The sequence below is a fragment of the Trachurus japonicus genome, chromosome 24, assembly GCF_045865225.1.
Source record: "Trachurus japonicus isolate A0001 chromosome 24, Traja_1.0".
Classification (NCBI taxonomy): Eukaryota; Metazoa; Chordata; class Actinopteri; order Carangiformes; family Carangidae; genus Trachurus; species Trachurus japonicus.
This window is the reverse complement of record NC_140930.1, coordinates 1,200,158-1,216,477: the sequence shown is the minus strand read 5'-3', so window position 1 is coordinate 1,216,477 and position 16,320 is coordinate 1,200,158. Positions and strand designations below refer to the sequence as shown.

The 16,320-nt window shown below is 40.6% G+C and overlaps 1 protein-coding gene across 1 annotated transcript in view; it reads left to right on the top strand.

The window, feature by feature from the left end:
- Window positions 1-16,320, top strand: part of LOC146961061 (kinesin-like protein KIF26A) — a 66,098-nt gene that overhangs the window by 14,216 nt on the left and 35,562 nt on the right. The window contains exons 3-4 of the mRNA XM_085771648.1: window positions 6,837-7,333; window positions 10,560-10,667. Of these exons, the coding sequence (XP_085627774.1) occupies window positions 6,837-7,333; window positions 10,560-10,667 (605 nt within the window). The remainder of the gene's footprint in view (window positions 1-6,836; window positions 7,334-10,559; window positions 10,668-16,320) is intronic.

Genomic DNA, 16,320 nt, shown 5'->3' with positions numbered 1-16,320 from the left:
AGAAATAAGACAAATATTCTTGGTAAGATTTTGAGTTTTTACAGTGTTCATTACCCATTAGTGATGGAGGAGGTGGAGGTCAGACAGGAAGTGACATCATGACATCAGGAACTCATTTGAGCTGACTTGTTATTTTCATTCCTGCACCAGTGCATCGTGGGAAAACGTTCGACCGTCCGTGATCCTTTTTTTTTAGACATGAGTCGGAGCTGCTGTCTGCAGGTTCTGATAAAGTACGTTCACAGAGCCGTAACATCCACCTCCTCCTCCTCTGAGCCGGATCGATCGATAACCTGTCCAGCCAGATGTTACAGAGGTTGGTGACGACCGCTGCCTGTCACAGATGTTCGACTGCTGCCATGGCAACAGACACTCAACAATCAGAGTCACTACTAAAGTCTCCAACCAACAGCTGTTCATCAGGCGTCAAACTTAGTTCATTCATTGTCCTCTTTAGATTCCTCCAGTGCCCATTAGAGATGGAGGTGGTGGAGGTCAGACAGGAAGTGACATCATGACATTAGCCACGCCCCCTCACCCCCCCATTACCCCCCCCTCAGACAGAAGCTGAGAGCAGCTGCTAGTCTGGACTCAGAGGGTCCTGAGCTGGATCAGAGAGAGGAACATAACTCTGCAGGTAACTTTCTCTGTGTGTGTGTGTGTGTGCGTGTGTGTGTGTGTGTGTGTGTGTGTGTGTGTGTGTGTGCGTGTGTGTGTGTGTGTGTGTGTGTGTGTGTGTGTGTGTGTGTGTGTGTGTGTGTGGTTTGTAGTGAGCACAGGACCAGACCAAGTGTTAGAGCTGGTCCAGCTGCTGATCTGGAGACAGAAGACGAAGAAGTGGAGAAAGTTTCCATAAGACAAGTACACTGCAAAAACTCAAAATCTTTCCAAGAATATTTGTCTTATTTCTCGTCAAAATGTCTAATTTCTAGTCAAACTAAACTCTTAACACTTAAAATAAGACTCATCACCTAAAAATTTACTTGTTTTAGATTAATTTCACTTGTTTCAAACAAATTTTCACTTGAAATAAAAAGAAAATCTGCCAGTGAAAGCAAGTTTTTTGTGCTCATAATAAGAAAGAAAAACTTGCTCCACTATCAGATTTTTCTACTTATTTCAAGTGAAAATCTGCTTGAAAGAAGTAAAAAGTGTCTAAAAACAAGCTGCTTTTAATGTGATGAGTCTTATTTTAAGTAGAATGAGATTTGTTTTGACTAAAAATGACATTGTGACTAGAAATAAGATAAGATTTTGAGTTTTTGCAGTTTAGTGTGTTTGTGTGTGTGTGTGTGTGATACGAGGTCAGAGGGCACATGGGTCTGGTTTACAGAAAGTTGTTGTACTTCCTGTTGAGTCGTCAGTGATGTCATGAGCAGCTGGAGGACAGATGGACGAGCGTGGAGATCAACTCCGCCTCTAGAAGAGGAGAGAAGAAGAGAGAAGAGGAGAGAAGAGGAGAGAAGAGGTCGAGTGACTCTGACCTGCATTGAGGATCGGAGACTGTAAATCTGCAGAGTGACGGGTTTAATGTCCCGCTGCTGCTGCCGTGGACCAGAGGGTGTGTGTGTGTATGGGTGTGTGTGTGTGTGTGTGTGTGTGGGTGTGTGTGTGGGGGTATGTGTGTGTGTGGAGCAGCTGGATCAGACTGAGGCTGAATAACTTCACACTGAGACTCCGCCCCCTCACCTGTCCTCGCTGCACTGCAAAAACTCTACATCTTACCAAGAATATTTGTCTTATTTCTAGTCAAAACGAATCTAATTATACTAAAATTAAGACTCATCACATTAAAAAGTACCTTGTTTTTAGACACTTTTTACTTCTTTCAAACAAATTTTCACTTGAAATAAGTAGAAAAATCTGATAGTGGAGCAAGTTTTTCTTTCTTATTACAAGCACAAAAAACTGTCTTTCACTGGCAGATTTTTCGACTTATTTCAAGAGAAAATTTGTTTAAAAGTAATGAAATCATTCATTTTTAGGTGATGATTCATTATTTCAAGTGAAAAAAGATTAGTTTTGACTAGAAATTAGACATTTTGACAAGAAATAAGCCAAATACTCTTGGAAAGATGTATAAACTAGTGGTGAAGTCAAACGCACACACTGCAAAAACTCAAAATCTTACCAAGAATATTTGTCTTATTTCTAGTCAAAACAAATCTCATTCTACTTAAACTAAGACTCATCATGTAAAAAGTAGCTTGTTTTTAGACACTTTTTACTTCTTTCAAGCTGATTTTTACTTGAAATAGAAAGAAAAATCGGATAGTGTAGTTTTTCACAAAAAACTGTCTTTCACTGGCAGATTTTTCTACTTATTTCAAGTGAAAATTGGTTTGAAACAAGTGAAAATGATCTAAAAACAAGTTAATTTGTAGGTGATGAGTCTTATTTTAAGTGAAAAGAGGTCAGTTTTGACTAGAAATGAGACATTTTGACAAGAAATAAGACAAATATTCTTGGAAGGATTTTGAGTTTTTGCAGTGTGTGTGTGTGTGTGTGTGTGTGTGGACACTCTCAGTGAACCGGTCTGGACCAATCAGACGATAAGACTCAGGGGGGGTGTTGACAACAAGTCCTGAACCCTCGGGAGACGAGTCCTTGTCTTGGGTCCTTATATATTGTTCTGTTTTCAGTTATTTTTGCCTTTATTATTATTATTTAATTATTACGCGGTGCAGAATATGGAAACTCCCACTCACTGTAATACTTGCACAGAAAACATGTTTTAATGGAGGAACGTCTCAGCACCGAAACGCTGCCACCATTAAAACATTATTTCTGTGCAATTATTACAGTGTGTGGGACAAAGTTATTATAGTTTTAAAATGTTCATTAGTTTTTATTTTTATTTAATTTTTCAGTTTGCTTTTTTATTCCAGTTTAGTTTTAGTGAGTTCAACAAGTGATGAATCCGTTTGAGTTTAGTTTTTATTTTAGAGGAATTGACTAGTTTTTATTTAGTTTATTTTAGTCTTAGTTTTAGTTTTTATTTGGTTTTTATTTCGTTTTAGTCTTAGTTGTAGTTTTTATTTAGTCTTAGTTTTTATTTCGTTTTTATTTAGTCTTGGTCTTAGTTGTAGTTTTTATTTAGTCTTAGTCATAGTTGTAGTTTTTATTTAGTCTTAGTGTTAGTTGTAGTTTTTATTTAGTCTTAGTCATAGTTGTAGTTTTTATTTAGTCATAGTTGTAGTTTTTATTTAGTCTTAGTGTTAGTTGTAGTTTTTATTTAGTCTTAGTCATAGTTGTAGTTTTTATTTAGTCTTAGTCTTAGTTGTAGTTTTTATTTAGTCTTAGTCTTAGTTGTAGTTTTTATTGAGTCTTAGTTGTAGTTTTTATTTAGTCTTAGTTTTTATTTCGTTTTTATTTAGTCTTGGTCTTAGTTGTAGTTTTTATTTAGTCTTAGTCATAGTTGTAGTTTTTATTTAGTCTTAGTGTTAGTTGTAGTTTTTATTTAGTCTTAGTCATAGTTGTAGTTTTTATTTAGTCTTAGTCTTAGTTGTAGTTTTTATTTAGTCTTAGTCTTAGTTGTAGTTTTTATTGAGTCTTAGTTGTAGTTTTTATTTAGTCTTAGCTGTAGTTTTATTTAGTCTTAGTTGTAGTTTTTATTTAGTCTTAGTCATAGTTGTAGTTTTTATTTAGTCTTAGTCTTAGTTGTAGTTTTTATTGAGTCTTAGTTGTAGTTTTTATTTAGTCTTAGTTGTAGTTTTTATTGAGTCTTAGTTGTAGTTTTTATTGAGTCTTAGCTGTAGTTTTATTTAGTCTTAGCTGTAGTTTTATTTAGTCTTAGTCATAGTTTTTATTGAGTCTTAGTTGTAGTTTTTATTGAGTCTTAGTTGTAGTTTTTATTTAGTCTTAGTTGTAGTTTTTATTTAGTCTTAGTTGTAGTTTTTATTTAGTCTTAGTCTTAGTTGTAGTTTTTATTGAGTCTTAGTTGTAGTTTTTATTTAGTCTTAGCTGTAGTTTTATTTAGTCTTAGTCTTAGTTGTAGTTTTTATTTAGTCTTAGTCTTAGTTGTAGTTTTTATTGAGTCTTAGTTGTAGTTTTTATTTAGTCTTAGTTGTAGTTTTTATTTAGTCTTAGTCTTAGTTGTAGTTTTTATTGAGTCTTAGTTGTAGTTTTTATTTAGTCTTAGCTGTAGTTTTATTTAGTCTTAGTCTTAGCTGTAGTTTTATTTAGTCTTAGTTGTAGTTTTTATTTAGTCTTAGTCATAGTTGTAGTTTTTATTTAGTCTTAGTCTTAGTTGTAGTTTTTATTGAGTCTTAGTTGTAGTTTTTATTTAGTCTTAGTTGTAGTTTTTATTTAGTCTTAGTTGTAGTTTTTATTTAGTCTTAGCTGTAGTTTTATTTAGTCTCAGTTGTAGTTTTTATTTAGTCTTAGTCATAGTTTTTATTGAGTCTTAGTTGTAGTTTTTATTTAGTCTTAGCTGTAGTTTTATTTAGTCTTAGTTGTAGTTTTTATTTAGTCTTAGTCATAGTTGTAGTTTTTATTTAGTCTTAGTCTTAGTTGTAGTTTTTATTGAGTCTTAGTTGTAGTTTTTATTTAGTCTTAGCTGTAGTTTTATTTAGTCTCAGTTGTAGTTTTCAACTTCAACTTCAAACAACTTTATTAATCCCACCAGGGGCAATTGATTTCAGCAGCTTGCACAGTCCACGAAAAACACAGTACGAGTACACACAATAATACATATAACAGATAAGGTAAATAAATAGAATAGGATGCCAAGGGTACAGTGTTGTCAAAGATCCGTTGAATGAGTGAATAAGTACATAAGTTGCACATGTTTGACCAATAAAAATGTGCATGGCAAGAAGGATAAAATCATTACAGAGAATTTAAGAGGCGAGTAGCAGAGGGGACAAAAGACTTCAAAAAACGGTTTGTCTTGCAGACAGGTGAAACATAGCGACGTCCTGAGGGCAACAGAGAGAATTCACTTGACAGCACGTGACCAGGAGAAGACAAAATGTTATTTACTTTCCTCAAAGTTTGTTGGTCACAGAAACTGTTCAGGTCCCTGAGTTTCATTCCTGTGATCTTGGAACAGGTTTTTATAATGCTATACAAGCTGTTTTTATCTTTCACTGTGAGGCTGGGAAACCAGCAGATAAAGGAAAAACACAGGAGACTTTCGATAAAAGACTGGTAAAAACGACACAGAATAACAGGGCTGACAGAAAAAGAGTTCAATTTGCGGAGAAGATGAATTCTCTGTTGCCCTCGCTTTACAATGTCCGCAGTGTTCACATCAAATTTTAACTTCTCATCAAGAAAGGTACCTAAGTATTTGTATGAGGGAACTCTTTCCACACTTTTACCATGGATGGTGCTATCTGCAACTGGGATTTTGTTGCGTCTAAAATCAATTATAAGCTCCTTTGTTTTGGACACATTTAAGTCTAAGTAGTTGTTGTCACACCATGAAACAAAATCATCAAGGGCCTCCCCGTGTCCTGCTTCAGATCCCTGAAGAAGAGACAGCAGTGCAGTATCGTCAGAGAATTTGACTAGGTAGCTGCCTTGCCTAATGCTCCTGCATTCATCTGTATATAAAATAAAAAGTAGGGGGGAAAGGACACACCCTTGTGGTGAACCGGTGGACAAAGATAAGGAGTCTGAAACACAACCATTTACGTAAACCCTCTGCTTTCTGTTGGTTAAAAAATCTGACAACCATAAGACAATCTGGTGGGGCAAATTAAAATCACTTATTAGCCTCTTGAGTAAAAGATGCGGCTGCATCAAATTAAAAGCTGAAGAGAAGTCAGCAAATAGGAGCCGAGCATGGGCTTGGGGTTTTTCCAGGTGTTTGTAGAGGCAGTTAAGGATAAAAAGCTTGGCGTCCTCCACGCCTTTCCCTGCCTGATAAGCAAACTGGAGTGGGTCAATGCTCCCCTCCATATGTGACATAATCATGTTCTTCATAATTTTCTCAAGGATCTTATTTTTTTTTATTTTTATTTAGTCTTAGTCATAGTTTTTATTGAGTCTTAGTTGTAGTTTTTATTTAGTCTTAGCTGTAGTTTTATTTAGTCTTAGTTGTAGTTTTTATTTAGTCTTAGTCATAGTTGTAGTTTTTATTTAGTCTTAGTCTTAGTTGTAGTTTTTATTGAGTCTTAGTTGTAGTTTTTATTTAGTCTTAGTTGTAGTTTTTATTTAGTCTTAGTCTTAGTTGTAGTTTTTATTGAGTCTTAGTTGTAGTTTTTATTTAGTCTTAGCTGTAGTTTTATTTAGTCTCAGTTGTAGTTTTTATTTAGTCTTAGTCATAGTTTTTATTGAGTCTTAGTTGTAGTTTTTATTTAGTCTTAGCTGTAGTTTTATTTAGTCTTAGTTGTAGTTTTTATTTAGTCTTAGTCATAGTTGTAGTTTTTATTTAGTCTTAGTCTTAGTTGTAGTTTTTATTGAGTCTTAGTTGTAGTTTTTATTGAGTCTTAGTTGTAGTTTTTATTTAGTCTTAGCTGTAGTTTTATTTAGTCTTAGCTGTAGTTTTATTTAGTCTTAGTTGTAGTTTTTATTTAGTCTTAGTCTTAGTTGTAGTTTTTATTGAGTCTTAGTTGTAGTTTTTATTTAGTCTTAGTCTTAGTTGTAGTTTTTATTTAGTCTTAGCTGTAGTTTTATTTAGTCTTAGTGTAGTTTTATTTAGTCTTAGCTGTAGTTTTTATTTAGTCTTAGTCATAGTTTTTATTTAGTCTTAGTCATAGTTTTTATTTAGTCTTAGTCATAGTTGTAGTTTTTATTTAGTCTTAGTCATAGTTTTTATTTAGTTTAGTTATTCTGTAACGAGAGTCCGGTGGTTGCTAGGTAACCTGAGCTGTGACTCCGCCCCCCAGGACCCGGCCTACGCCTCCTTCCTGTTCCAGAAGCTGCAGCGGCTGCAGTGGCCTCGCCGCGGCCGCCACAATGCGCCCGTCGACGCCCGCTGCCACGTCTGCGACGCCTCGTTCCAGCAGCTGCGGCGCCTCGCGCTGCGTCGCGCTCTGGGCGTCGCCGTGGAGATGGCGCCTCGCCCCGCTGCCCCCCCCGATGCTCCTCCTGTTGCCCCTCCTGTTGCCCCCCCCGCCGAGGGCAGCTGGGGCGGCGACGAGCTGCCGGCGAAGCAGCAGAGATGGTCGTACGACGGCCAGCAGCAGCAGCAGCAGCAGCGGGGGGGCAGGGGGGGCGGGGCTCCGTGGGGGTGGGGCGGGGTGCAGAGCTCCTACCTGGGAGGGGGCGGAGCCAGAGGCCTGGCCACCGTCACCCCCCTCCCCCCCCTGGACGCACAACGCCACCTGGAGGGGGTGTGGAGGGTTTCCTGCTGCAGCCCCCAGCAGCAGCAGCAGCAGCAGCAGCAGCTCGCTACGGTAAGCACAGAGGGACACGCTGGACAGAAACCTCCCTTTTTTTTTCTACTGCTCATACTCTCACACGTCTTTTACTGCTTATTATTTCGGGGCTTTCTCTTGGCGTCACATTCTGAGTGTGACTAATCAGCACAGAGTAAATCTTAAGCCCCACCCGGGAGATTTTCGGGGCCGACTCCTTTTGGTCCGAAAAAATTCTTATAAGCCGTTTTCCCACTAAAATTAGCGGGTTGACGCAGGTTTTTTAAACACGGGTCGACCCGCTAACAATCGGCATTTGGCCCTTAGCTTTCCCATTGACCAAGATGAGCCGAGACAAACACGTTTACATGAACTTCAGTGGTGCGTTTCCATTACCCCTTGAAATGCGCAAAACCTAAATATCGAAATGAAAAACTGGTAATGGAAACACCTACATTTCTAAAAAAACACGTCACCGGCGTCAGCGGAGTTGTGTGTGTCCACGCTGTGTTGGTTTATGTGACTTGAGGGGACAAATGAACTACATGTTTGTTGTCATGCATTGCTGACCTGGGCATTGTTTCTCAATAAATTAGAAAAACCTTTCCTATCATTCCCCTTTTCGGTGCATGGTTGAAGGAGGTCGCATCCACGCTCCACTCCCTCCTGCGCCGCCATGTCCCCTTTAGTCACATAAACCAGTACGGGTGTGTGGAACATGTCCCCTTTAGTCACATAAACCAGTACGGGTGTGAGCACGACACAGGTTTTGCCTTTCAGCGATCAAGTGCTGCCTTCGTCTTTGTTAAAAACAGCTGTAGCAGCTGAGATCGCTGTGCCGTCACCATAGGAACGCAAGATGCTTACGTCCATCTTCCTCAAAGTGAAGTCTCGCGGGGCAAGAATTATGGGATATGGCGAGACTAGATTACGGCTCATTCGCAAAACACCTTTCAATGGAAACACCCGCAAATAGCAATTGCACATTTTTGAAATTTCAGAAATATCACTTTTATTTTGCGAAAATCTGTAATGGAAACGCAGCTATAGTCGGGTTAAAGGGATAGTTCACCCAAAATTGAAATTTCACTCATTATCTACCCACCCCCTCATGTGGACTAAGGGCTGGGAGAAGTTTCAGAGTCCTCCGTGGCTTCTCTGAGTTACAGGGGGTCTCGGCGTAGCAGTGCATGTCCATATGACGGTTGCAAATGGATACCAACTGTCTTCGTAACAAAAAGACACACCAAAAAACATCCAGATACCTCCATGCCGCATTTCGGGGCTTCAATACAAGAGGGACATTACATACGAGCAGCATGGAGGTATTTGGATGTTTTTTGGTGTGTCTTTTTGTCTTTTTTTGGTTTATTCAATCGTCATGTAAATGTGCTGAGTTGGTCCCCGTGGTCCGACTGTGGAGGTCAAAGGTGACGTCACCTGTAGATGTTTGTGTGGAGTCTCGTGTTCGTCTTCAGTTCCTCTGCGATCGATGGCGCCTCGTTACAGATGCAAATATAATCTGAGGTGGAGGAGGAGGAAGAGGAGGAAGAGGAGGGGGGTATTGATCAATCAGAGTCCAGAGGTGCAGCTGTTCTCTGGGGGGGTAAGACAAGCAGAGGAGGCCACAGAGAAACATGAAACCTGAAGAGAACATGTTATGTAATTATCTCTTTCTGAAGACTCTTTAACATTTATCTGCTGTTTGTCTTCTGGTGCCAAAACGTGAGAATAAACCAATAACTCAGGGATGTTCAGGTAACTCAGTGACTTTCAGGCTGCTGAGGTTGAACCCATGAGGTTTCACCAGCTGTTCCCTCAGCCGTCTCACTGTGATGTCATTAGTTACCTCCCCTACCTGTGAGTACAGGTGTTGTCTGATCCTCGGAGGATTTGGACCGAAGCAGAACAGACACATGACTTTAACTCCTGTTGTCCTCCTGGGGCAAGGAAGGAAGGACGGACGAAAGGAAGAAAAGAAGGAAGGCAGGAAGGACAAAGGGAAGGAGGGAAGGAAGGACAATCCAACCGACCCAATCTGTTCCCTTCCTCCATCCTTCCATCTTTCTTTTCCTCCTTTTCCCTCCTTTTTCCCTCCCTTCCTTCTTTCCCTTCTTCCTTCCTTTTTGACCCAACTGACCCAATTTGTTCCCTCCCTCCTTCTATCTTTCCTTTGTTTTCCCCTTCCTTCTTTTCCTGCCTTCTTCGCCTTTGTCCTTCCTGCCTTCTTTCCCTTTGTCCTTCCTGCCTTCCTTCCCTTCGTCCTTACTTCTTCTTCCTTACTCATTTGATCCAATTGACCCAATCTGTTCCCTCCCTCCATCTGTCTTTATTTCATTTTCCCCTTCCTTCTTTCCTCCCTTCTTTCCCTTCTTTCTTCCTTCTTCTTCCTTCCTTGACACAATCTGTTCCCCCCCTCCTTCTATCTTTCCTTCCTTTTTCCCTTCCTTCTTTCCTCCCATCTTTCCCTTTGTCCTTCCTTCCTTCCCTTTGTCCATACTTCTTCCTTCCTTTTTGACCCAATTGACCCGATCTGTTCCCTCCCTCCTATCTTTCCTTCCTTTTCGCCTTCCTTCTTTCCTCCCTTCTTTCCCTTTGTCCTTCCTTCTTTCCTTTCTCCCTTCTTTCCCTTTGTCCTTCCTTCCTTCCTTTCTCCCTTCTTTCCCTTTGTCCTTCCTTCTTTCCTTCCTTCCTTCCTTCCTTGACCCAGAAGGACAACAGGAGGGTTAAGAGCAGTTTTAATTGGTGGAAAACGGGACAGAATGTGTTTCCTTTAACACAAACAGTTTCCACAACCGAACACAACGTCACCGTGACCTTGACCTTCGTCCTGGTTCGGCAGCGTGTCGCATATTTACTTTATTTTACTTTATTAGTTTATTTAGTCGGGACAGTGCATATTACTGTAATGGACAGTGAGTACTAGAGTACCCACAGTAAATACACCGGATTTAGCACATGGGCTAAATTAAAATTACATCCGTAGTCCCCAAAACAACACAACTATTAACATAAAAAGTCCAAAAAGACGGAGGAGCAGTAGATAACAGGAAAGGTACATTTACATAGTTACAGGGTTAGACATGATTCTATATATCATCTATATAGCTGGAATTAACATGATTCATTGAAATATAAAAATATAAATCTATACAGTTGAGCTTGACATGATTAACCGTGTGTGAACTGAAGTCACGCCTCAGGTGTTGATGTCGTCTGTCTTCTTCCTTGTTGTTTGTTTGTCTGTCAGAGCGTCGTCTCCCAGGGAAACGGTGCGACCGTCGCCGTCAGACCGGCCGCTCACAGCATCGCCACCCAGACCAGCCAACCGCCGTCGGCCGCCGCCGCCTTCTTCCTCAGGTCAGTGAACACAACACCAAACCGCCACGTAACTGACGGTAAAGACCAAGACATCACGATGCTTCAATCTCCCCCCACCGGAAACAATGCAACAATGAAACGCTGATTTAAAGGGATAGTTCACCCAATAAATTCAAATTTCACTCATTATCTACTCACCCTCATGTCAACTAGACTAGAGCGCTGTAAAAGAGAGTAAGGACAGCATTGGTCCAATGGCAGCGCCTCCTGGTGGAGGAATATGGGTTTTGCAAAAGAACTGACATCTCTGCATTGTTGGTGAATGAGCAGTGTGGTGTTTTCAATAATTTAAGGACATTTATAGATCACCCACGTTAATAGCATCATTGAGGATCCTTTACAGATAAACATTAACACATAGGATAGTAAAAAAAAAAACTAAAAAAAACAGTTGTCTACATGAATGTTTCAATCTACATTTTGTAATAAACTAATTACAAGTATAATTTGATATGACCAAGACACCTAAAAACAGAAACACGGCCGTTTTCATCAATTTACCAGCAAGTGGGCAACACACAGACATTGGAGTGAATGGGTTTTCTGGGCGCTTTTGCAATACCCATATCCTGCCACTAGGGGCGCAAAACCCTTAAACCCTTAAACCCTTAAACCCTTAAACCCTTACCACGGGAGTCAATGGTGGTGCTCTAATGTGGACTAAGGGCTGGGAGAAGTTTCAGAGTCCTCCGTGGCTTCTCTGAGTTACAGGGGGTCTCGGCGTAGCAGTGCATGTCCATATAACGGTTGCTAATGGATACCAACTGTCTTCGTAACAAAAAGACACACCAAAAAACATCCAAATACCTCCATGCTGCTCGTACGTAATGTCCGTCTTGTATTGAAGCCCCGACATGAGAAATTGTTCCAGAAAAAATTGCCGATGTCAGTGCAAATCGCCGGAAGAGTAGTGAACTGAGACACTGGGAGCTTCCGCTACAAACAAGCTTAAAATATAGACTTATTTAATTTTTTTCGGAACAATTTCTCATGTCGGGGCTTCAATACCAGAGGGACATTACAGACGAGCAGCATGGAGGTATTTGGATGTTTTTTGGTGTGTCTTTTTGGATGAAGAAAAGTGAGCTCCGTTCTCAACCGTCATATTTGACTTTTTTTCTCATTTTTTTCCATGTGTTTTCCATGACTGGAAAATTGGTCGACCATTTTCCAGGTTTTCCCGGTCCTGGTCACTATAATCCACACAGACACACAAACCACAGGTCCTCATTTACACACACACACACAGTCCTCCCCTGCAGGACTTCAAAGACACCCAGCGTGTGTGTGTGTGTGTGTGTGTGTGTGTGTGTGTGTGTGTGTGTGTGTGTGTGTGTGTGTGTGTGTGTGTGTGTGTGTGTGTGTGTGTTGGGGGGAGGGGGGGTCATCTCATGAAGTATTCATGTATCATGTCAAGTGTGTGTGAAAGAAAGAAAGAAAGAAAGAAAGAAAGAAAGAAAGAAAGAAAGAAAGAAAGAAAGAAAGAAAGAAAGAAAGAGACATTTCTTTATTTTATGTTTTATTTTTATTTTTTTTATTATTATGTATTATTATAATTATAATTTAATATGAACTACAGTACGTGTCTATTTTTCTATTATATAACAACTTACCACTTCATCAGCACACACAATTGGGTATACAGTATAAATAGGGTATACAGTATAAATGTAGGCTATATATACTGTATACTTTTTATTTTATTTGTATATATTTGATTCTGTGAGTTGTATTTGTTTTGTTTCATTGATTTCATTTCATTTCATTTCTTTATTTATTGAATTGGGACAGTGCACATTCATCAACACTGACGCATTAAGCATCAGTGTAAATGTGCCGGACTTCGCAGCCGCAGTCCCAAGGCAGGTTTCTACAAGACATAAACACAGAAGACTTTAAAACCTTGTGATGACAAGTCATACAGTGGACAATTACAAGACAGAACACAGACAGACAATATCAAGGCAAAACAGATGCAGACAAACACAATAAGAACAGACAATTTTAACTCACAGTTAAAGAACAATATACCATACATGCCCCGGGAACAGACATCAGATTAAACAGTATTTAAACTATATGAGTACATGTCTGATTGGTTTTTAACCAATGTTTGAGATTTTTTTTAAAGAGTGAGTAGTTGTTGCAGTTTCTGATGTGTGGTGGTAACTTGTAGTACTGAGTTTGTTTGTTTGTTTGTTTATTTATTTTCACATATCAAAGTTAAAAAAGATATAACATATAAAATCCAAAACAATGTGAAGGGGAATGCCAAAAAACCCTCCAGGGGCTTGTAGGGCGGCATTCTCCGACTACAGTTCTAAGCTAATGAGCATAGCTACATTTGTGAGGTACAAAAGTCGTTCATACATAATAAATACAAACATGGTTTAACATGATTTAACATTGTACAATGCAATACAAAAAGCTTGATAAACATATGATAAGAAATATAAAATAATCCCAGTTTAGATAGGCAGACCATGTGGAAAGTATTGACTGGTTAGCAGGAGAGACTTTAGTGCTCTGAGTCCTAAATTGTTAAGATAAGTCAAAAAGATGTACAGGTAATAAATTCCATATTCTTGGTCCATGATAAAGTATCTACAGAACTGTGATTGAGAGGTACAGCAATATTGGGTTCTAAGGTGACAAGAGTTACGTGTGGAATAGGTGTGAAATTGATAGTTGTATGCAAATATAGAATGAAAAGATGAGTTCCTCTTACAGAAACAACCATTTGACAAAATGTTGTTCCACGCCTCGGTACATTACAATCACCTCTTGTTAAGGCTCTAGTTCTTCGTCCTTTATTATTATTTTTTTCTGAATGAATTTATTATTTATTTATTCTTGACGCTTTGGCGACATAGTTCTGTAACATTCAGGCCAATAAATAAAGCAAAATTTGAATTGAATTGGAAGGAAGGAGGGGATCAACAGTGGTTTTCACGGCTGCTGCTCGTCGACACGAGGAGGAGGAGGAGCTGAGAGGAGAGAAGAGAGAAGAGAGGGAGGGGGAGAGGGAAGGAGGGAAGGAGGGAGGGAGGAGGAGAGGGAGGCTGGAGCATCGCCAGTGTTTCCCAGCAACGACAACAGCAGCAGGAATCCACCGCTCCTCATTCATCCCTTCATCCCACCTCGTCTTTAATCCTCCATTCCTCCGCTGCTGCTGCCGCCTCTCCCTCCCTCCCTCCCTCCCTCCCTCTCTCTTAGAGTTGGAGGAGGAGGAGGAGGAGGAGGAGGAGGAGGAGGAGGAGGAGGAGGAGGAGGAGGAGGAGGGAGGAGGAAGAGGCATTGCGATACTGCAGGAACAGACTGAGGAGCTACAGGAGAGAAGAGAGAGAACGGAGAGGCGGAGGAAGGAAGGAAGGAGGGGGAGAAGAGAGGAGAGGAGAGGGAAAATAAAGAAAGAAATGAAGCAAAACAGGTCAACGTGAGAGTGAGAGATGGAGGAGAGAGAGGCAAAGAAGAGGAGGAGGAGAGGAGGAGGAGGAGGAGAGAGGAGGGAGGAGACGGAGGACCGATGAAGACAAGACGGTAGAAGAGAGGAAGACGAAAGAGAGGAAACTGTGTCAACGAGTTGGAAGAAGAAGAAGGAGAAGAGGTGGTTGGATCAAGAAAGTGAAGAACTGAGTGAAACAAAAATGTCTCAGAGAGAGACGGCGTCGTCGTGGACGGATTTGGACACGTTGACGTTTTTAAGGAGCTGAACTGAACTTGTAGAAATCTGCAGCTTCTCATGAAAACTTTGCTGCAGAGAAACGGACGGAGAAACGTACGACAGCGTGGACGTTTGGACCGAACCCAGCTGGAGACGAGGAGACGAGGAGCTGAGTCACCGTGGAGACAGAGACAGACAACGGAGGTTCATTCTGCTGGTTCTGGTGGTGGTGGTGGTGGTGGACCATCGGTCGGTCTGCATAGAGATGGACTGTGAAACTTCGTCTCTAATGGTCCAGATGTGATGGACAGGTCAGTGCTGAGATATAAATGTAAACCCGCTGGATGTGATTATCGGTTATTAGAATAGAATAGAATAAACTTTAATGTCCCACAGGGGAAATTTGTTGTGGACTCAGTGCATGGTAAAAAAGCTGCCTTAAAGCAGAAGTAAGCGATATTTTTGTGTTAATCTAAGTCTTAAATAGTTGTATCTTCCGACAGCAATCACTTCTATAGAGTGTTTGGTCTGAAACACGGGTCTGTCAGTCACTCTGCTCTGCTCTGAGCCCAGGAGAAAACTTTTCTCAACGCAACTCGTAACTGGTGTTTTTCCGACCTGTGAAGTCGTACCAGTTCGATCTGGTACGAGTTCACGGGTCAGAAGTTACGAGTGGCCGTTATAGTGACTTTCACAGGTAAAACAGGTCGGAGAAACACGAGTGGGTTGCCTGGAACGCTACAAAGTCGTAAGTCGTGACTTGAAGCTGTAATTTACGGTTTCAAAAGCCTGCCTGGAACGCAGCATTAGCCAAAACGACCGGATCGCTTACTTCTGCTTTAATGTAAGTCTTAAATAGTTGTATCTTCCGACAGCAATCACTTCTATAGAGTGTTTGGTCTGAAACACGGGTCTGTCAGTCACTCTGCTCTGCTCTGAGCCCAGGAGAAAACTTTCCTTGTATCCTACAACCTTTATCCAATGAGGAGAGAGAACGGCATAAAGGGGCAGTCCTCTCTGTGTGTGCAGCCAAGGGATGCGCCTGAATGTGGTGACGTAGGGACGAGGACCAATAGATCCATGACGAGGGCGGGGGCTGCTAACTCCATCTGCTGACAAGAAGTTAGACAAAACCACCGGATCGCTTACTGAAGCTTTAACTGAAGGTCTAAAACTTTGTCTCTAATGGTCCAGATGTGATGGACAGGTCAGTGCGGAGATAATCTGTAAACCTGCTGGATGTGATTAGTGATTATTATTGATTATGTTGCTCAAACTCAAGTAAGGCAAGGCAAGGCAAGGCAGTTTTATTTGTATAGCCTGTTTTTACCACCAGTTTGTCTCAAAGGGCTTTACATCCCATCATAACAACATCCTCTGTCCTTAGACCCTCACATCCACTGAGGAAAAACTCCATGGAAAACCCTTTTAACAGGGAAAACCAGGAGAAAGCTCAGGGTGAGCAACAGAGGAGGGATCCCTCACCCAGGACGGACAGACGGGACAGAGATGTTGTTACAGACAAGAAAACAGTTTACAACACAGAATGTGGGAAACATGGAAATGTTAACAAGAGTAGTAGTTGGCTGTAGTTTTTAACTGAAGGTCCTCCTGACTCCACGATGTCCTCGGGTTCTTTGGTACTTATTACTCTTACTTGAATAAATTTCCAAGACAAATATTTGTACTTTTACTGGAGTTAATTGGTAGGAAGGCTGAAAAGTACTGGTTACTTTCAGGTCTTTTTCTAAAATCCTATTGGACACAAGCTGTGTTTGTCTGTGAAGGAAACCCTAACCCCTAAAAGCAGCACATCAGTGCAGCTGAACAGCAAAGAGTTCATTCTCACTAACAAGAGTTAAAAGCTCCTTACATTCATTTACAAACTATTAGAGTCATTCACTGATGTGAACAATAAGACATTTACTCTGACTAGAAGCAAGTACCTTTGGATACTTAAAGGGACAA